At 45.2% G+C, this 22,705-nt stretch overlaps 1 protein-coding gene across 2 annotated transcripts in view; it reads right to left on the bottom strand.

Annotated features, from left to right (window-relative positions):
- Nucleotides 1-22,385, bottom strand: part of LOC139643720 (formin-like) — a 51,074-nt gene extending 28,689 nt beyond the window's left edge. Inside the window, exons 1-6 of one of the 2 annotated variants that reach the window (XM_071518963.1) lie at nt 20,789-22,385; nt 13,364-13,530; nt 7,906-8,026; nt 5,728-5,789; nt 2,914-3,626; nt 909-1,050 (exon numbers count right to left, since the gene is read on the bottom strand). In XM_071518963.1, the coding sequence (XP_071375064.1) occupies nt 909-1,050; nt 2,914-3,626; nt 5,728-5,789; nt 7,906-8,026; nt 13,364-13,530; nt 20,789-22,385 (2,802 nt within the window). Of the gene's footprint in view, nt 1-908; nt 1,051-2,913; nt 3,627-5,727; nt 5,790-7,905; nt 8,027-8,309; nt 10,856-13,363; nt 13,531-20,788 lie in introns of those variants that run through there. The other variant, XM_071518962.1, reaches the window with a different exon arrangement.
- Between the last annotated feature and the right edge of the window lie 320 nt (nt 22,386-22,705).

Here is a 22,705-nt window from a genome sequence, read left to right as displayed (position 1 = left end):
GTCTGGATGTGGCTGTCTGAGTTGGATCAAATGTTGGAACGATTGCCGCTTCAGAGTGACCAGACTGGTTGGAGAGTTGTAAGGATGGAGACGAAGGATAGAAGAACACATGGACACACACACACACACACACTGTAGCCCTCTGGAGTGGCCTGGAGCCTTAACAAATTGATCAGAATAGGGGACGTGTATGGATTTAGAGGGGACAGTCTGGGCCAGTGGCCGATTTTTAACTGCTTGGACGCCACAGTAAGGACCAGGCAGCCAGACCGCTGACACAGCTCTGGCTACAGAAGAAGTGCAGAGTTGCAGCATTTGACTTGACATCAACAAGTGTGTCTTTGCTGGGTAGGGGAAAAAATGGTAGGTCCAATGCAAAACATGGTGCATGAACTCTTAAACTTGACCAACATGATTTTGAAGCTCTTCCTACATTACAATCCTGCACAGCTAGGTTGGCTCGTCATGAAAAGGCCAGGAAGGAGTGAAGTCATTATAAACTGATAGCCGGGGCTGACCCAGTACAAGACCTGGCAACTGCAGGCAGCAGTCTGGGGGAGGACCTGAGGAGAGCCGAAATCCATTTCTTCCTGGTACACTTTGTGTTATTTCTTGCTTTGATTTATGATTGAACCTGACAGCATACAAAACCCTTCTCAAAAGGAGCTAGATAAGAACGCATGCTACTTACGTCCGCGGGTGGCTGAAGTAAGAGAAAAGAATTGCCTACGATAACTATCTGTAAAGCAACATAAATATGTGATTAATTGCACTACTGTCATTACCATTATCGCTGACAGTTTTAAAATGGATGGAAAGTCCAGCAGCCCTCACCCGTCACTTTCCAAAGAGCACTCAATGTGCTTTCTCCTATATGAGTGCAGAAAGAGGGAAGCGGCTGAATGTACCTTCTTGGTTTTGGCTTTCTTCTCGTAGGTGTCGGACAGTGGCTTCTTCTTTGGCTGCAGTGTGGCCTTGGAGAAAAGATCCTCAAACTCTGTGGTGTTGACGATGTCTGGCTCCTCCAGAGAGCCCCACAGTGTGTTGTTGCTGGAAACAGATTGATGATTGAAGTCTGTGATCTATATTACTGTATTTCAACATAAAACCATGCATCACAAACTGAGGTTGAAGTGATGACAAGTTGATCACAGTTATGATGAGAGTGCTTACAGAATTGACTTTTTGGCCAAAGTGGAAACAACAAAGTTAGTTTTACTCTATTTGAGATAAACAAATTGTGTAGTCTATTTGTAGAAGCTTATTTGATGTTTATTCAACCTGCCGAGTGTTTATTTCCATTCTCCATTTTGCTGTACGACAAATACTTGGCAAGAATGCCTCCTAAACCGGACCGAAACATCTACTTTAAAAAGCAACATTTATGAGCTAGGTGATTAAAATAACAAGTGTTCACAGTGTTTCAACAGTGCAGAGTTTAAGACAAGCTTGTTTCTGTAATAAAAGACCATTTCCAGCAAATGAAGAAGAATATGGGAGGCAATGTTGTGTTTCAGCAGTTGCTGAGTAACATGGAAAAAGCAAACAGAGGCAGAAAGAGGAGGTGTCCTGAGTCAAGAGGATCTCAGAGTTCAGCGCGCCTCCGCTAACTACACTATCCACGTCTCTGTTCAGTGAAAGTCAGACATCTAACCCTCTCTGCTCTTCTCCTCCCCAGCTCTCTTAATGAACGGGACGTCAGCCACACCCGTGATCAACAACCAAACTCATCCTAAAGAAAGGTTTTTGACAGATAGCGTCCATAATACGCTGTACGTCACTAATTATTGAGTTAGACCTTTTCTACTATCATTCACACATCGCACTTGTGCTTCCAGCTTATTGTCATGTGTTTATGTCTGTGAAGTCATGGGTCTTTGGCAGGTCAGCCTCCCAAAGTCAAGGACCATTTACAATGAGCAAGAGAAGCTGGACTCCACATAGCAACACAAAGGTTGGCAGGCTCATCATGGCTTAAATACCAGAACAATCAACTGCATTGCCAATGACTCAATTAGGGTCAAGTAAGTCAAATTGTTTCTGCTTGCTGTTGGCTTCCTATTGCAATGGTGAAAGTATTTGTCCAGGGCGGCCAAGAGGCTTTCTGCTGAGGACATAATGATACTGTCCCAAAATCCTCCCTTTGATTTCACACTGCTCTCTGAAGGACTGAGGAAAACAACTCCAGTGAACAGGCCCTGACTCCTGCAAACCGTGGAGGGAGCTAGCTTGGAAAAGTAAATGATATATAAACCCAGAGAAAACCTTCCATGCAAGACAACTTTCTAATCGACCAGATTATGCCTTTAATTGAATTTGAACCCTCCTAAAACCTCTGTTCTCCATTCTTTATGCAGCTTCCCTAAAAAGTCTCTCCTGTATGCTGCCAACTGTACGTCGTGTTTCAGCTTACACTTATACACCTGGCATCATTTCAAAGCTTACAGTGTTTCCCCTCATAACTCAGAACCTCACACCATTAACACAGATCACACAGTTGATCCAGCTATAGTTAAACATCTGACCCATTTAATGCCCCTTAACTTGCCCGTTTACTGTAAAATTTATAGCTGACATGAAACTGCTGTGGCCTAGTCAGTCAGTCCTCCAGTGCCGGCCAGGACCAGAGAGAGTGCGAACCACAACTCGACTTCCCCCCACTAATCCAGCCATGGAAATACAAGGCCATAAAGCTGGAAGCCTGGATAGAGGCAACAACCACAGCCACTGTAAATGGGCTGGATAATCCACTTACAATTACGGAGCATCTCAGGGTCCCTCAGACTGGGGAATCTCTCACATATCTCGGGACTGGGGTGTCTGATTGAATATGAGCGTGGGCAACAGCTGATAATGATAATGCATGATGGCTGTGAAAGTGCAATATGAGCGGGTTTCAGCGATGTTACATACTTATTGTCCTGGATCTGTATCCTGGTCCAGTACAGGGGCTTCATGGGACAGGCCGGCTCGATGGTGGGCTTCCGCGGGGCCTTGTCCACCTTTTGACCAAACCCGAAGCCGAAGCCCCCCATGGGCGGAGGAGGTGGGGGGCCGCAGCCTGGAGGGGGCGGAGGGGGAGGCGGACCGGCTCCAGGTAGGCCAGGAGGCGGGGGAGGGGGTGGAGGAGGCGGTGGGCCACCGCCGGGGAGAGGGGGAGGTGGAGGGGGCGGCGGTGGTCCCGCGCTGCCCGGCAAAGGGGGAGGAGGTGGGGGCGGCGGTCCTGAATAGCCTGGCAGGGGAGGGGGAGGAGGTGGAGGAGGAGGAGGTGGAGGTGGAGGTGGTCCAGGAGCACTAGAGGCCGGTTCAAGTTTGCCCCCCAGGCTCAGGCCAATAGTGTCCAGGTTGAGTTTCTTAGGCACGTTCTGTGTGGGGCTCTGGGCGGGCCAGCCGCCCTCGCCCTCGGGGGTTTTGATGAAGGTTTCCCTGTCCGTCTGGACGCACACGTTGCGGAAGGCCTTGGGTGTCAGGTCGTCTTCAGTAGACACGCAGGCCTCGCGGACCTCACGCTCCTGGCCTGCGTTGTAAGCCCGGTCTCTTTGCATCTTGGCGATGACTCCTTCCAGCCGCGACACTGAGACGGCGTGCTCACCTCGCAACTGGAAGATCTGGAGCTCAAAGTCTGCCTGGAAGGAGCGACAACAGAATGCCACAAACAAAACCAAAACTAAGTCAGGGTATCAGAAACTGCAGACTCATTTCAATACATGTAAAATGACCATATAAGGTAGTTGACTGCAGGTTTCCTTGAATGAACTTGGAGGACAGTGTATGATTATCCTTATGAAATGAAATGACATGAATATGAGGACTCTTCACTGAAAAATCATAATCACATCAAAATGATATTTGCTTTGTTTTTGACTTAATTTCCATATTTATTTTTTCTAACCAAAGTTAATAACTGGCTACATATTGGAAATCTGCTAAGCTCAGTGTTCATTTGACATTTCAAACAATGAAAAATAATCCAACCAAAGAGCAGTATTGATTTGAGAGGAAAAGGAAATTGTTTTGCAATGAATCTTACACATGTTCCTTATTAACTTGTGGTCAGTTAGAAAGTGAATTAGGCACGTTCCCATCCTTTCCCATGGCCCAACTGCAGTCCATGTTTCTCAGTGTCAGTATCGTTCCTTTAAGGGTCAGCGTCAAATGAAAGGCTTTAAGCAGACTCAGACTGAGAAACCCATCATTTCTGAGTTCAGCTGACTTTTCAAGAAAACTTTCCATGAAGCAATTGTTCAGCGTTATACATTACATAATATGTCTAGCAGCATGTTCTTTTTGTCTTCCGTGGGTATAACTTTGACTCTTGGTCAACTTGGTAGAGAGAGGAAACAAAACAATTAGACCTGTGAGAAACTGTTTCAAACTTTGCTTTAAGTTAGTCCACCTTTCCTGTAAAGCCTCTGCTGAACAAAACACTGCCATCTTCAACACAGAGCTGGAGTGAGCTTTCATGTTGGAGTGATTTCAAATCACAGATCTGTGTGTGTGTGTTAATAATGATCTCCTCATATCAAAAGAGGAACTGGCAGAGGTAGAACATCTGGAAGGCGTAATATCACAGCTACATATTCTAGGTTTGCATAAAACATGGCAAACAAGATGGGTGGCAAGCATACCTAATTATATCCTTCTTGTCATCATCATGTTACCGGCAGAGTTAACACTCTTTCATTCTTCATTCTTTCAAAGGATCAGTCTAAAAGCATTAACATCTGCTCACTGTGAGAGGGCATCTTTCTGAAAGCAATCTAGTGCTACAGATTTCATTTCTTGAAATTTTTACTACACTATACAGTTTAACCTTAGAACACTATATAGTTTATAGTTGCATTAAGAATAATCTGCCCTCAGTTAGATGAATATATCTTAAATCACTGAAATAATTGAATCAAGTAATACCATATTCAATGACTAAATGAATAAATGAGATGAATGCATTCAGCAACTAAAAAACATTAAACTTTTGGTATAAAAGTGCTGAATGTCATGTCACAGTCATGGATCAGGACATCAGATTATAATTTTGATTGTTAAACATGTTATCACACAAATTCCGACACACAAAATGACTGGTCAGTGTGAATCTCTCTTCATTACCCAGACAAACACTACATTTGACAAAGTATGATAAAAGGTGTATATTTTTTACCTGTCCAGTACTTGGAAAGCACTGATTATCTAGGAATGTGAGTGTGTACAACAGGAAGAAGAAAACAGAATGGACTTCATTGACAGGTTGACTAACAATGCACATCCAAAATTCAACTAGCAATTGCAAACAGCCGTGACATCTGATGGGTTTCGAGAGCCACACTGGGTTAGTACTTGCCAGGAGTTTGCAGCAAGCCAGCCACTGACTTAAAGATTTCATGTTTACTTAGCGCCATCTTGTGTAAGGACAGGAAAACTGCTATGATTGAATAGATGTTCCACAAGGAACTGAAAAAAGTAACTGAATTTCACAGACTTCACACATTGGAATTGCTGTCACATTTGTATTGCTAAAGATTTCTTTAGTGTATTTCAACTCACTCTAATATTGTATACCAGAAGTGTATGTGTGCACCTACTGTGCTAATATTTGGCCAACATCCAGCTGAAGGAACTAGTCCGTCCTCACAGGGACACCTGGACTACTTTTTTCACATACGTTATTAAATGTTTGCAGTCAGTGTTGTGTTTCAAAATGTTTGCAGAAGTCATATGATGACTTACATGTAACTTCTCCAACTCTTCCTTGCATTCTCTCTTCAGCTGCAAGAGGGCAGCCTGGTGCTCTAAAAGGAGGCAGAACAAGCACAGTCGCATTACAACACACACTATCTGTTGGCACGTAAGACTAATGATCATGGTCTCATATGCATTGGAGGGATTAATTTTGATAGGCCGTCCATGCAATAATCTCAACTCATTGCTAGGATTTCATTGCATTTACATAGTGAGACAGATTACGTATTGTGCCACTGTGGGGATAGAAAATGATGTATCTGTGTAATATTCTCTTATTAACTATTGGCTGAAGGATTAGCGTACTACCAAGCTGGTTTACAAGACAAGAGTTATTTCTGTCTTGACTGGCAAAATTCTACTGAAGGGTGGGTCACTTTCACTGTAATGTATTTCCAACTCAACCAACCTGTTTTAAATTACACAGCTGGCTAATGTGAATGCTTCAGTAATGCTTAATTTGTTCTATTGTATTACAGAGTGCTGACATAAAACAGATCATTAGTCAGGTCAACACACATAATGCAAACAAGTGCATTCATTAGTACTTAAAAGCTGTTAAAGTGAAAAATCCAGCCTAAAACAGAATTTGTGTTAAAATGAATAATTGGGAACATGTATAACTTCAGGCTAAAAACCAGAGAACCGAGGCTGTGCTCCCACTGAAACAACACCTGCAGCTACCCCATGGACAATAGACTGGAGGCTAACTATCAATTCATACAATATTTGTTTGATCTTGGGCTTAATTTCACTGTAGCATGAACTACAAAATGTGCCCATATGCCCATTAGGTTACTCTGGATATCATTGTGTCTGAAACATCTGTCATGTTCTGTCTATGTGGCAACTACAGGATTTGTCTCTTGATTTGAATTGATTTGAGGATTTGACTATTGAGTTTTGGCTCTCATTTCTACCTTTGTGAGGGGCTTGTTCATGTTCACAAATCAAGACTGAAATGTCCAAAATCATAGGAATAAAATGAGCATGATTCCGATTTAGGATAGATTTACCTTTTAACATATTTCACTTAAATAATTAGCTAGGGGCCCACACATGAACAAGTTGTTTCATGAGTGACATATTAGTATGAATCTGAAAATACAATAATAACCTTGCTGACCAGAAAAACCACCATACACAGTATTCATAAATGTGATTTCACAGATGCTAATGCATTATCATAAATGTGTTGTGAATTAACAGCCAGGTATTTGAATAAATATGTACACACACACACACATACACATACACACACACACACACACACACACACACATACTATGCTGTTTTATCTATATAGCCAACAGTCTGGACCTTTGCTCTGCTTTTTGAATTCCACGTGCTACTCTCCTAGACAAAGATAAAGCCTGATCCTAGACTGAAAACCACCAGAATAGTCCACACTAGCTAGTCTTAATCCATTTTCCGGGATGAAGCCACACCACAGAGAACATCCAGGACAGCCACACATTGCTGTTGCCACACATTAACCACTTTTAGGCAACACAATATCACTGCACCCACAACATGGAAAGAATGCACTTTTCTTTGTAACTCAATCAGCCCATTGACACTCATGTGTGCTTTTAACCTATTTGTGTGTCTGTCCACCCTTAGAGTACAAGATGGGCCAAACCTGGCCTGCTGCCCAGAGTCTAAAATGTTTGTACCTTCCTAAGACCCACACATGCCACCCTGAGGTGCCACAAAACAGCTCCCACACAAACAGCAGCATTAGTGTAGAGATACAGCTTCACTGTGTTCTTTCTTTAGATGGATTTAAAGGATATCTTACACCTTTCTGCTGATACTCTGCATGGTTTGTCTCACTTCCCTATTAGATCAGCCAGCAAGATTAAGAGTTTTGTGAGTAAAGTGTCTGCTCGGGGTTAAGAGGGTGGTGGCTGAGGGTCTATTTTTGTTTCAGGGTGCAGTAATGAGAAGCAAATAAGGATAGATCGAGTGTCCTCACAGGTACAGGAGAATTTCCATCCAGAGAGATACCATTCTGTGATAGAGGCACTGGGCTGTATCAACAAAGCCAATCAGTGTATGGTGTGTCAGTGTAAACTTCATCGGTCAGCATTCCTGGTCTGAGATGTAAATACAGGCAACAGTGTCCATAGCTATGAGCTCCAGTTTGAAGCTCCAGGTTCTTACCTGCCTCGGTGTACCTGAGCCCCACCTTCTCCTCCTCATCCTTGGGCTTGGGCGGGGGCCAGATGGCCTGCAGGCGCCCTGGGGTCCGGTCCTCGCTGTCTGTAGGGGATGTGATCTCAGTCTATGGGGAGAAAAAAACATCATGAGTATATACCCGAACAATGAATTGACACCGACACCTAGAATTAGAGCATCAGGTTTCATCTGCTCAAGAAAGCATAGAATACAAACCACTTTCAAAGGCTTGCATTATTTACACCCTGTTCTTGTGGGATTGGATATCCATGAGATTATATGAAATTCTGCAAATCTGAATTTCAAATCAGCTATGATATGATGAATCAAGCAAGTGTGGTGGTATGTGGTGTAGTGATTTGAAATGATATAGGGGTTTGAGTACATACATTAGCCTCTGTGGGACTTTTGAGTTCACTGCCAGGAGATTTGGAGGCTCTCTCAAAGATAGATTTCAGATGCTCCTTCTCATTCTTGACTTTCTTTTTCACGGCCTCTAGATCCATAGGTTCTGTTGTTTCCTTTTTAACATTTTTGGGACCAAAGATGCTCCTGAAAGTTTCATAGGCTAAGTCCGTGGTTTTCTTTCTTCCAAGTGGGGATGTGGTGGTTTCTGGGGCTTGAGCTTTCTCCGTCACACCCTCTTCACCAATCTCAGGCTCCTTCTGTTTGGATTCAGGAGGAGGATCCTGCCCATCCTTAGACTTGTTGGTCTCGTCTTGGTTGTCTGGGCTGAGCAGCTGATTGAGCTGTCCCAGCACATTGCCTTTAATTTCAGCCGCTGGTTTGAGCTCAGTCCGTTTTTTGGCTGGAGTGGCTGTCATTTGTTCGGGGAAGAGCTTGGCTTTGTTCACCGTCTTCTTCAGGTTGAGAAGGGCCAAGTCAGCGTCCTTCTCCCTCTGCTTGATCTCTGCCAGCGTCTCCCTGTCCTCCCCCACCGCTCCCTTCTTCAGCACCCGCAGCCCACTGAAGAGAGCTGGCAGCTGGAAAGAAGGGGCTGAAGAGAGCAACGTGTCCCTGGAGGGGGATGAGGTGGAGGAGGTGGGAAGGGATGGAATTGGGGATGGTGTATTTGTTTCTGGTGTCCTGGTGGCAGTTGTGTGAGGCGGACTTCGGGGCGAGGCAGGAATGGCACTTGGCTGAATGACAGCTGGGGAATCTCCAGGAACAGATGACAGCGACATGGGCTGCCTGAACCCTGAAAGGTGCTTTGTCCCACCGATAGTGTTCGACTGCTCCTCTGGGATGAGGGAGGCCTGGACTGAGATTTCAGGTGTCCTGGTGCTGGAGAGGAGAGAGGAGGAGACGTGGCTGGAGAGAGGCTCCCTACTCCCCTCTTCATCCACAGCCTTCTGACCAAGTGCTTCCCCCTTCTGTTCCTTGTCTAGGTCTTCTATCTGCTTTAATGGAGAGGCGGTGGCAGCATGATCAAGTGCAGCCTCCGAAGCCAGAGGTCCTGAGGTGACGGAGGGACAAGGCACAGAACAAGAGTCTCCTCCAGCAAACATGTTAGTCTGATCTGTTCCCACATCTATGCTGCTAATGGCTGATTTGTCAGTTGTGGTCACCCCTGTCCCCGTTGTTTGCACATGCCCAGGCTTGGTGGTGGTGTTCTCCTCAGTGCTGCAGCCATCTCCCTGTTCAGAAATTGAGGAGAGCAGATCTGTCCTAGAGTTGTTTCTGCTGATGGACCTGGCAGTGTACAGAACAGAGCTGTCCTTGAGGGATCTCTCCACAAGACTGTGTTTTCTAAACACAGGCAGCTGGTAGTTTTCCTCTGCCTCAGTGGCACCTCTGGCAAGACTAGTGCAGGGCAGCTGACCCGTGATGCCATCACTATGATCCACTGTATTACTGTCCCCCTCAGGGAGGAGGGGCCCCCTGGTCCCAGTGAGCGTCCCTGATTGGCAAATGCTGCTGAGGGCGCCCTCCTCATCCTCAGTTTCTGTGTCGCTATAGGTTTCCACCATAGTGACCTGGACCAGATCTGGGTCAGCTGAGGTTGCAGGTGCTGCTTTACCTCTGTTGTTAGACTCCTTGCAGGACTCAACTTCCCATGATTCAACATTCTGCCCTTTATCACAGGGAGCGGCCATATCATCCTGAAGTGTATCTCCTCCCACTGTTAGCTTGTTGTCACTGTTAAAATTTGTAGCAGCACCTTCAGCCAGAGTATTCTTGTCATCAGGAAGCTCCTTGAAAGATGTCAACACGGCCGACTCCACTTCTGCCTGAGAGGCAGACTTCTCCCAGGTGAAGATACTGGAGAGCACATTCAGGAAGGAACCAGAGGGCTGCTTCCCCTGTCCATCTGAGCTGTTACTTACACTGTCCATTTTTACTCAACCTGTGGCATTCACTGAGGGCTAATAGAGGCAAACTGAGCCAGGTAGCAGCTCCAGCACAGAGTGTCCATTGAAAATGTCACAAAAGGTTCATCTCCCCACCTCCAGCTATCCAACCTGCTCCTGTTCCACCTCTACCGTTGCCTGGGAACAAAAAGCCTTTGTGTGGACAAATTCCCCCAGCTCCTCTTACCCTCTCCAGGAGGGCGACAATTATAACAACACTATCCTTTAATCCTGTTTAGCTACACAAAACAAGGCTGCGTATAGTAGACTTTCTCTATATCACATGTAGACAAGTATCTACTGTATATTGTCAGTAGTATGGTACACTTTCCTCTGTGCGAGTACGAATCCGCTGACGTTCTGAGTGAAGTCACACTGTTCAGTGGCTGGAAGCATGTCCTGGTATAATCTCCCTGGGAAAGCAGGAGGAAGGAGTTCACCCGCCTTTCACAAACGTCAGAAAAAGTTCCCAACTATTCCGACAAGTTCAGGAGAGTTGCGGGCTCTTGCTGTGTATGTGCCGGTATAGAGCCTGGGTCAGCGACTAAATTGCTGTGCTGGCATGGGTCTTTCGTCTTTCGCGTGTGTCTGTCTCAGTTTACAGGACAGCCCTCTATGCTGTTACGGGTGTGTGAGAAAAGCCCCTCAGGTTGGAAAAAAAATGTGCCTCACTGGTCTACCCAGTCTGGGCCCGCCTCCCTCCCACCCTGCCTGGGAGGGACCTGTAGCGGCCGGCACCACAGGTGTCTGGTTACCTCTGCTCACTTCCGTAAAATGGCTGCCCGAGGTAACAGTCTAAACACAGAGGGAGAGTTAATCTTTCCCTGGTCAGGTGCATAGACAGAAGTCCAGCCCAGCACTGCACAGCTAAGTGGTGAGCCATTACAATACAGGGCTTAGGCCACAGTGATTAGTCAGTCTGGCTACTGCCAGCTCTAGCTAACACGCTAACACTAAAACCTTTTGTGGTCAGCAGCTCATGAACACTCAGGCAGAACAGGAGTGAATTCTGTCGGAGAAAAATGACATTTTCATTCACTCACCTCAAGCATGAATCTCAGTATAATCTTGAAATGAAAAGAAAATAAGGAGAACAGGCAGTGAATGCTTTGATCTAGAATGGTAGTTTTGTTTTGAAGACATTGTTCAGTTAAGAATTTTCTAAGAAGGTTCCAAAAGTTTAGAAACTTTGTGTGTGACAAGAGGCATTTGCACTGATATGGAAACAGGGAATACCCAAATAGCTTTTATGAGAAAATACTTCAAAGATGAACAAAAGCATGCTCTAACTCCTGAGAGATTTACATATAAATGTGAGTGAAGAGAGTTCTGCAAAGTGCTGAGTGAAATGCAGCATTCTTCAAACCATACTAAGGCCATGGTTGCCCTTAGCAACCAAAGGTCACTCCTCCTGAATGCATTCCTTCAGACTGCCTGATTGAGCACAGTCCAAGCCAAATCTACCATATAGCACACTTCAAACTTTTAAAGAGTGCTTTGTAATGTTCTTAATCCAGTTTTGTGATTACTCCAAATAAACCTTTTTGTTCCATGTCATTCTCGTATGCATCATTACATTTACCCAGCAGTTACTGACAGTGATTATTTTGCACCTCATCAGAAGTTAAAGTAAATCCACACATAGATGGGGGCCTCTGTAGCCGCAGCATTAGGTTATGTAAGACTAGTGGTGTATCTCATACACATACAGCACAGTAAATCCCCCACAGAGGCTGTACTACAAAGAGCCACTGCTGATAGACAAGGCTGAGATTTGACACATACTGGCTCAAAATAGAAAGCAAACAATTCCCTTACAGGTTGCAGGTCATGAAAACACTGCAGATCTAAAAAAAAAACAGTACATCAATGGACTGTGTCAGCATCACATGTGTCCCTTTGTGTATTGAGCTGTTACAACACAGTGCCACTGAGAATGCATCATTGTAGAATAGAGAAGCGTGATTGTTGTGTTTCTTTGAAAGACGAGACATGAAAATGGATGACGCCAAGACGGTGACAATGGAGCCACGCCACGGGTGTGTAAGATGGTTGACAACTTCATGATGATCCACAGTGTCTAATCCTGTTCAACACAAGAGATGAGAGCTACATTTATAGCCTTTGTACTGGCATGTTAACTGATGGAGGTTGCAGGTGGGGCAGTTATTGTGTCCTGGGAAAACAATGCTTTGGCACGCAGATACACAACCCACCTACCACCACACCCAGATAATCAGTCTCATAAGCCACAGGTATGAAAGCCAAGTCGTAGCTGCCAGACAGACTGAGAGACAGTAATAGTTTTTCTCATCATTCTGCCAGACGCCAGATGCCCGGTTAGATAACTTATGACATAATATGAAGTGGCTAGACTGGGTTGTAGGGGAAAGCGTGCTCGACATTTACACTGTATTGTTTGTTCCCGACTTATCTGTGGAAGTGCTTGTCGTGCTGCAAAGACGCCTCTCACTCAGCCTGTTTATTTGCCTCAGTGAAGACTATAAACACCTGGAGACAGCAAACAAACACGAGTGGTTTCTGTGTGTGTTTGTTTGGAAGGCACACATACTGTAGGATTACTTAAGTCACATGCCCTGTAGTAAACAGGGCAGTTATTTTCTATTGCAAGCTCTGCTCAAAAACAAGGAGAAAGCACACTAATTACTCTGTATAACGCGATCTATAGGAAAATAGGTTACAGAAACGTTCCAAATAGGCCGCAAGAGAAGGTACGATTTTCCTGTCTTTGCTCTGAACAACAAATGTTTGAGCAGAATGATTTCAGTCAGTTTTGGCTTGGGACCACAGTCCACAGATTAGCATCCTTGACCTGTTAATACATTTCTAAGAGTTCATGATCAGGTGGTTGAATGCCTGAGTGGAGAGAAATCCTCATAGGTTACAATCCCCGAGGGAAAAAGAGTATGTTGCTCTGGGTGTGAAGATAAACATAAAAGAACTACAGCTAATATTGGTCTTCAAAGTCATACATGTGTCCTGAATTTCCCCACGGGGATTAATAAAGGGATATCTTATGTGTCCTACAGTAACATGTGCGGGACTGAATGCTGGTGTGTGTGGGCCCTCACCGTGCAGTCCAGCTTGGGATAGTAGGGCGTGTCTCCGATGATGTCATCCTCAGGGGGCGTAATGCGCAGGAAGTCCAGGTGATCGGGGCGTGGGACTCGGGACAGGGGCTCCTGGGGGTCATCGCCGTCCAGCATCCAAATGTCATCCTGACGCAGGAGGGAATCCTCTACAGAAACACACACACACACGCACATACATGCACAATTAATGCTCTATGTTGTGCATGTCATCATAACATGGAATAATTACAAAAACAAGCATAACATGTGTGATAATGTGTAAAACGTGAATAGCACTGACTGAGGAAAGTTATTTTTCTGTGTAACCTGTATGGATATAAAAGTGGGCTGAGGCAGGCATCACAATCTTTTAGCATCACAGAGGCAGAAAGAGAGACCCCTATTTTGCTGCAGGCTGGGGAACAGATAGCTATTTTTATCTGCACTTAGCCAGCCCTCTTCCATCGTCAACACCAGCGCCAAGCCACACTGATCCAATAAGGAAAATGTGGCTGTAGAGCACTGGTCTCAAAAGCAAACGCCACAGTCTGCTATTGATTTATACACAAGACACATTTACTGGAACCGAGCCACTGCATGATATAACTTAGAGAATGGTATTGCTTGGCACTGCCACTACAAAATCAATGGGAAAATCAGATAGGTTTGTGTGCCTTGTTGTTCAATCATCCGATGACACATTCATTCAGCAAGGAGAGTAATGTTTTCATGGGGGGCAAATAGACATACTTCACTGAGAGAGACTGCCCTCTCCTGACCACTCTCTCTCACACACACACACACACACACACACACCATACCATCTAAGCGCTGCTTTACCCAGCATGACACCAACCACTCTCTGAAGACCACTTACAAAACAAGGCTAATATAGGATAAAAGGTATATCTCAATATTTCATAGGACTCCCCCCCTCCCCCTCTGTATCGTGCTTCATCTGCAGCAGTATGCTGGGGAGGTTGGACTCATACTTCAGAGCTACTGGCCTTCCTAATTTACTGTGACACATTGCAGACGCAGCCCGACCCGTAGATTGCTGGTGTGTTAATGGCCATAAACAAATCACATGGTATTAGATTCAGGAAGCAGGCTAGTGCTGTGGGTGCGATCGCCAGTGCAGGAGCAGAAATCTGGTGTGGTTTGTTCTCTTGATGCAACCTACTATAAGTCACTTGTTCACTGCTCATGTGTAACAGACACATATTTCCTCTACATCATGCCTTGATGCATGCATTCATTCACTTTTAAGAGAATCAGTCATGCAAGAAAAAGACACACACATATATGGGGCAGGGAAAGTGACGCCAAGGAAGGAGGAGGAAAAGGAGGTGGAGAGGGAGGAGAGAACATACAGAGCACGAGTGGGAGGGGGGAGGTTACTGATCTTGAAGCTTGGTGACCTCAATTTCCTCCGGCTGTAAGACAACACCAGATGAAAATACTGCTATCACCTCTTTGGGTTGAATTATGAGCTGGAAACTGAAAATTACACTTAATTTCCTGCTCGATAGGGTGCTAAAATCTCTCATAATTTTTTCTATGTATTAAGTATCGTTGAATAGGGCGTACAGTATTACTGCATTATTACACAGCAGTCTTTTCAAAAGCATTGAAAGTCCCCTTGAATATATCCCCAGAGGTTGAGTCTTAGCCAAATGGTTTCAATTCGGTTATTAGAGCCCACACACAAAACTAACTGGGGGGTTCTTGCCAGAGCAGAATAATACATCATTGAAAAATGAAAGCATTAGAATTCAGTTTGAGTATTCAACACAATAAGTCATTATGAGACAGCAGCAAGGCCTGCAGTCCCTCCAGTGAACTGGGAGTTGGACAGCAAAGAAAAGTAAGATTAGATTAATAACTTTTCATTATGATAATGCTGCGCTGCCTGGTCCCGCAGTGGGAAATGCTGACTGGAGGTTGGGACGGCTCCAAATGCAGAGTTAAGCCCACTCCAGGCCAAGCAATCTACTGATCAGAAGCAGCAGCACTGTTCTCTCCTCACTTCCAGCTTCATTTAAAGGCTTACAGGTAGCCAGATTAAAAAGAGTGATAATAATAACCATATCTTACAAACCCTGGCGCAATTATTAAATATATTAAACAGATAAACAAAGAACAACACCCATTGAGATGTGTTTGCTATAGGTCTTCATCCCTCTTCAAACATCTAAATATTTATGGTTAAACAGCTTGAGGGGTTGCTGCCCATGCTCCACCTGATTTGACAGCCAGCCAGTCAGTCAATTAAATATGTATAAGGTAGCCCATGCTGCCACCATCTGGACAGGGAGGGGAAGAGCGGCTCTCTGTGTCTCTGTGGACAAACTCACTGCAGTAAAGCTCTACCTCACTGTCATTGTTGTAGTGTAGGGACAACACTCAGTGGAGGGCAGAGTATCTACCAACTTGGTCATTTCAGTGACTTTCACCAAGGTAATGAGATAATTACAATATGAAAAGTAAATTAGTGGTAAACACTGCTGGACCTTTGCCTTTACAGCCTCCTAGCTAAGAATAACACTGCATTGTAATAACTGTAATCAGATATGGAGCAGAGGCCGCTAGATGCATTAGGTAATGAATCTAACTGCATTTGTTTGCGCTCTGAGATCACTTGGCAGTTGATTCATTACTCTCTCTCTCTCCCCAACACACACACACACACTCACAATGAGCTTAAGTTCATTGGGCCTGGGGAAATCTTTGCGCTCATTGCTATTAAATCTTCTCTGCTACCCTAGCAGCCGAGAGTGAATCAAATCATCCGTAGTTTAATAAATATTGGGTGCAGCTGCGATTACACTTGCCTTTCTCTCTGGGGACAAACTGCATGGTCAAACCGATCGACCCAACCCAAGACAACACCAGTCACCAAACATTGTCTGGATCTATACACGTACTGCGCTGCCCTTGAGCAAAGTCACACTACTTTAATAGAGTCTTTAATATCTCAGAAAACCACATACAGGTGTGTTTCCTCAGGCCAACCTCTGTGTGTGTGTGTGTGTGTGTGTGTGTGTGTCACCAACACAGCAGCCCTCCAGGTGTTGACTGACAGTGCAGTAATACGACAGTGGAAATCAGAGTGTGTGAAGTGAGCAGCTGTCAGACAGCATGGGTGTTTATGTGTGCGGGAGTGAAACAGAGACTAAGAGGTTTTGTACCAAGCTGGGCCGGGCTGTGCTAGGTATGATCAGGTTAACAGAAAAAGAATCAGCATTTGTTGGTGGTGGTGCTGTTCAGAGTCTGTCTAATATCTGATCCTGACAGGAGAGGTGTTGTCAGCCGTGACAGATTAATCCACCTGTCACTCTGTCAGTTTGTCATCCCTCATCCATACAGACAGCTTTGTTGATGCTGTATTGAACACTGTATGAAGCTGCAATGAAACCGCTAAAAGCAGAGTTGTTTGCCAAAACCTGAAAGGCAGCCTTCCCGGTCAACAGACCAAACCCATATTCTGTCTCTTTTAGTGTCCACATGCGGCACTTACTGAACCGGTTCATTGCTTTGATGTTATTACTATGGGACTCCTAACATCAAAGCAAGGCCAGGCAAGGCAGAAGCGCATATCCTTTGCATCAATGCAAGTATAAATACAGAGAGATGGCACCAATTACCAAAACCACTCTACCTCCTCCCACAGTGTGTTTTCTCATTCATTATAAAGACACACATACACACAGAGCTGTGCCCAGTGAGTCCAGTGCCCTATTTCTCCCACTAAAAATCCATAACCTCATCATTCAAATAAAAGAACTGGGCCCTGTGGCGTGATGAATGCATCTGGCAGCCTGCACCCCCCTCCATCACTTCCAACCAGGAGGGAGGATCATAGACTTTTATATAAATCATGAAAAATGCAGGATTTATAAATCTCCTGGCTTCTTGCGCGCCTGCCATGGCAGTCTCTCCAGGCAGCCTCGTTGGCTGTGTCTAGTTGTCAGGCTGGCTGGTTGACTGACTGTCAGTACCAAGGTCCGTGTAAGCAGGGCAGCCACAAGTGGAGACTCGGGGAGAGTGCTGCGGTACCCTGAGGGCGAGAGCAGTAATGTAGCATGACATGATGCTCACAGAGTCATCATTACTCATTTCAAATGCAGTTCCGGAGGCTGATGGGATACGCAGAGCTGAGCGAGAGGCAAGGGAGCTTCTGACTGGGAGACGAGAAATTTGGTTGACTTCACTTGAGTCCACTAGTGCGTTCATGGGACAGTGACAAGACGAAACATACCTATAAAGCGATCATATTGAAAACTTTCTTTTAATAGCATATGCAGGCCATTTCCATTCAAAAGCACTGTGATCCAGTGTATCCAACATTTGCCAAGGTGCTTGCGCAGCAAAGTAACTCATTACAGAAAACAAGTTACAGGTTATAAGAGAGAGACCTTTGTGCTCTGTTTCTCAGGCTGTCATATGCAGCTTAGACCAACAGCGTGAGAGAGAGAGCTCTCTTAGCCTAGTTTTGGCAGAATCCACTTCATTATCTGAATAGAGCTGGCCCTTGTCCTCACTGGGCGGAGCAGTGTTGCATGGCAGTGCACTTTCTGTTGAATGACAGCAGGGAGAACCGGGCCATACAGACAAATGTCGACTCACTCTTGCACTGATCAGTTTCATATGACCTTGCTGCAGCTTATTGGGTAATGTGATTAAGGTACCACTTGCCATATCGCAGACAACGAAATAAGTAGGGGATTGAGTGAGTGTGAGTGTGAGTGTTTAGTGGGCAGTGATTTGGGTCACCCCCCCAAAAAAAGAAAGCTGTTTAATACAATAGGACAAACAAACAAACAAACAACACCTCTACCATTATATGGGTTTCAGAGGAGAGGAGAGAGTTAGAATGATAGACAATGATTACAATCAAAGTATCTACATGCAAGACAAATACAGATATATACAGACACACACACACACACCTCTGTAAATGCATAAAGTACACCCTTACACAGACTGCAGTACAAAAGCATTAGCACATGAACTAAACAAGAAGATGTGTTCTTCTAAAATTAACATTTCCATCAGCATAATCAAGCCCATGAATAAGCACTGAGCCTCAATAGGACAGCACAGATTAAAGAGATAGGATCATAATTAGTAAGATATTGGCAAACCATGAAGGGCGAGGCTTCACACTGACCCACTTAGCCCTTTTGGCTAGAGCCTGTGATGTCCATTTATCCGTGTTAACATTTGAAGTCTATTTAAATATTAAGCACGAACAAGGGTGATCTAGTTACCTACCAAGATGCAGCAAAATCAACAGTGGGATTAGCTTTGAGCCTTTACTGTGAGGGCTGTACAGAGTGCAGCATGTGGACCGCATGATATAGGCAACAATGTAAGTCTATCCTGCTCTTTCTGAGTTATTTACAGAGCGCTTATTGATTCAACATGAATTAAACAGCACACAGTATCTGAATGGGGCATAGAGAATTTGCCCAATCTCTCCTGAGAGAGATAATACTGCCACCCTTATCAAAAAGCAAAGCTCATAATCAAATTGAAAGCAGGGACAATTTTGACCTCTGAAAGAACATGGGATTTTCTAAAAATGGATGAGGTGGAGTCTAATTCCAGACAATGTGGATAGTTGTGGGTACTATCTGTGTGCATGTGTGTGGGCAGACAGGGACAGTGTCATTATTTCAATGGGAACTGATTCAGATCATCTCCACATGAGTAATACTGGCCTCTCTATTACCCCATGTCCACCAGTTGGCCTAGCTCCATGTAACTCTGCTCTATTTCTCCCTCCAGCTGTTGCTTTGCTGAGCTGAGCACTGATCACTACGTCGGTCGAGCTAGTATTGGACTATGTCATAAATACAAGAGATACTCAGAAGAGCTTCTTTGCAACATTCTTAAAATAGCTGCTTGCTAATTGCTGGTCTTATTATAGGTATAACTCTCTGACGTAAAAAAGGTCCACTGTCCAAGTATTATTCACAGTCTATTAGTAAATTACACAGTCAATTGAAGGCCATCTGTCTGCTATTGCAGTTTATTTGTTGCAGCATCAACTTTGGTTGTGGTTTGGATCTTGTGTAGTGATTGCATGGATGGCATATCAACTTAAACCCATGTTAGAGACCTCTTCCAAAGATCAAAAGACCAGAGGTCACAAAATTTTTTGTTGAATTTTCTGTGAGTGCCGGTGTTTCGTTTGTTTTGATCCTTGCTACAACTGTGCACCCGATACATTGTTTAAGATTTGGAGTTGTGCGCGCTGCCACTTTTTACTATACACAAAATGTCCTGGCTACGAACTGGAAAGGAGCAGAGAGACTAGCCCCTGTCAAGTGAAGAGAATGGTTGTTGATGAAAAAAAATATCCCATTGAAAACCTTGACCTGAGCCTTGTGACATTTCTATGGCTTTCTAAAGATGATGTTTCTCTGTGTGTTTTAATCCATTTATTCTGTCATTGTAACCATGAGATGCAGCCTATTAGGCCAGATTAAGAAAAGGGGCCTGGCAAGTCGGAAGTTCTGCACATAAGGAAATCCTAATCCCTTTTTCTGTAACCCTTGTGCCCGTTGAGTCCCTGATCCTTTGTCAGTTTCCTGTGAACTGGGTAGGATGTGGGTTTAAGGGAGGGGTAGCAGATCCCTCAGAGCACAAATTGGCAATGCTTCAGTTAACATTGTGTTCATGAGAACCCTGGTGGGGTCAAACTTTGTGTCAACTTTGAGTCTTTGATCTGGGACACTCCCACCAATCCCTGCCTTCCCTGTGGCGCCGAGAGAGTTAAAATGGATCATCAGCAGAGAAACTATTCTCAGGCCCTGCTTGCCCCTTGTACAACTCTTTTGAGTAGTTTTTAATTTGTAGTCACATGTCAAGGCCAGGACAAGTACACACCATTCAAAACCTAAACAGGACAAACTGAGATGTTTTGGCAAAGAATGCCTATGAATTATTGTTAGCATTTTCATTGGTCTAACTAACTTATTTAGTGGGAAATACAGCAAATAGCTGGAGTGGCAATATAAAACTCCCCGTGCAGAAAATGTTGCTGTTCAACAGCTGCCATGCTGCAGTAATAGCTAGAGCATTTCAGCAACAACCTCAAACAGTGGGTCTAGCTGGAAAACTGCAGTGGTTAGGTGCTGAATGAACACACACAAAACCACACACACACACACACACACACTTAAATCTCTCTCAGGGCATCTCTCTCTTGCTCCATCTCACAACTCACTTTACATAACAGCCCTTGCAATCCAGCATCAATGACGCCAGATGAAGGCTACTCTCTGACAAATGCATCATGCTACTAAGAAGATAAAAGCACTGATGTCAACATTAATGTCAAGGCAGGGGGTTAGAACATTAATTAATGTGCTCAAAGAGGGAGGAGCATAGAGATTTTTAATAACACTAACTCACCTGTTGATGTGGAATGGCTGGAGGAATTCCACTTGGAGTTGCTTGGCTGTCTGCTGAGGTTCAGATCCAGACGTGTGATGGTCCGCTTGTTGCCATTCTTGTCGATGACCTCAGTGATGACTTTGGGCTCATCTCCGTTACTTGAGCTGTCCCTCTCGTGGTCCACGTCCTTGTCAGATAGCAGCACGATGCGGTGGTTGAGCTGTGGGCTGGTCTGCTTGGAGGATAGAGGGGACAGCACTGGGGACATGCTCTGGAGGCTATTGGAGGCAGGGAAAGAGGTGTTGAAGACTTCAGCAAGAGAGGGTGAAGAGGGGCTCTTTGTGTGGGATTTGGCTGGGGAGGAAGTTTCAGTGGTATGGGACAGGGGCAACCATAGCCCCTCAGGGTGCTTGTTACCTGCCTTTCCCCTACCGACTCCCAGGGTGTAGTCTCTGCTTGGTCCTTTCCAGTCTCCATAGTCTTGCTGGCCGCTGCTTGTCCCAGGCTGGGGCATAGCTGACCCAGCCCTGTCTGGGTTTGAATGGCTGACATGCTGCACTCTCCCATCCACATCCTGCACCTTGGCCACAACCCTGACCCCCATGTCCCTCTGGTTGATTTCCTCATAGAGCTGCTGAGCGGACTTGACTGCCAATGCATCCTGGGGTAATGTCTCTCCCGGAGAATCAAACCTCTTAATTGGTCGAAGGTTGCTCCCACTTTCCCGTCGGGTCAGACCCTCCATTAAGCTGCAAGAAGAAGACTCAAAGCCCAGGCAGAACTCACTGTCAAACTCAGAGAGGTCATTACAGAAATCCAGGTCAGGGTCAAAGGTCCGGTTGTCCTCCATGAAGTCCCAGCCCTCACGGGTGATGTGGAAGGGCTCCTCCATGGGCAGGATGGGATTGCTGGCTGCACTGACATAGGAGCCAGTTACTGGGGTGTCGGAGGTACAGAGAGAGGCCGGCCTCCCTGGGATCTCCTCCACTACTGAGGCAACAGAGATGGACACACTCCCCTGAACAGAGGGCTCAATGGATGAAGACTCACCCCTAACTTTCTTCTTCATCTTAGTGTATAGGAAATCCTCAGCACTGTCCAGCTTCTTGCCTCCCAGCTTCTTCAGCTTTCTGCTCTTGGAGGTGGCTCTCTTATTCTCCGGAGATACCGTGAGGGAGTGCTGATAGTTGCTGCTGCTGAGAACCTGACCTCCAAGGTCAGCTTCTTGACCCTCCATGTAATCCGGGAGCTTCCCATCCTGGTTGCCCATCCTGACCCTGTTGGCACAATCCCCGCACAGCGATAGGAGATCAGACAGCAACTGGTGGTGCTCTGCCGCCAGCCAGCAGAGCTCAGCAACAACCTCCTTTGTTGCCTGCTGGGAGTTGAGGAGTTCGCTGGAGGAGCCGGAAGACTGGCCTCTTTGTTCGGACACTGTGAGATCCTCCTTTCCCCGGTCATGGTCATTATCGGGCCTTTCCCAATGAGGGGCGCGGCTCTTGTACTTAAAGCTTGGGGCCCGCCCCTTGGGCAAATACAGGCTGATGTTGCTAAGCTCACGGATGGGTGCATAAAGAAGCAAGACGGTGTGTGTGCCCTCCATGATGGGCGCCATGTTAATCACTCAATCACTCTAATTAAGTGGTCATTCCCCAGACAGTGTGATGGGGCTTGCACTGCAGAGGAAGAGCCTGAAGATCTCTGGCTGTTCATCACATGGCCTGTCCAGCTGTCAGAGAGAAAGGATCTCCTTAAGACAAGTAAACACACAGCTTTGAGTCTGACTCTGTAAACACAAGACATGTCCAATAAACAGCTGTTAATCACTCCTGCTGTCATGATAGTGACTTTTTGGACTCTAAATGCCAGATAGGTTTATATTCCTGTATATTTTCAAGTAAAGAATAAATAAAACATTTATACTTTGACAAGTAT

Source organism: Centroberyx affinis, unplaced genomic scaffold (assembly GCF_046629955.1).
Source record: "Centroberyx affinis isolate AG114_WGS23_722 - 3 ecotype Tasmania unplaced genomic scaffold, CSIRO-AGI_Caff_v1 ptg000646l_1, whole genome shotgun sequence".
NCBI classification, from domain to species: Eukaryota; Metazoa; Chordata; class Actinopteri; order Beryciformes; family Berycidae; genus Centroberyx; species Centroberyx affinis.
This window is presented reverse-complemented; position numbering and strand designations above follow the sequence as displayed.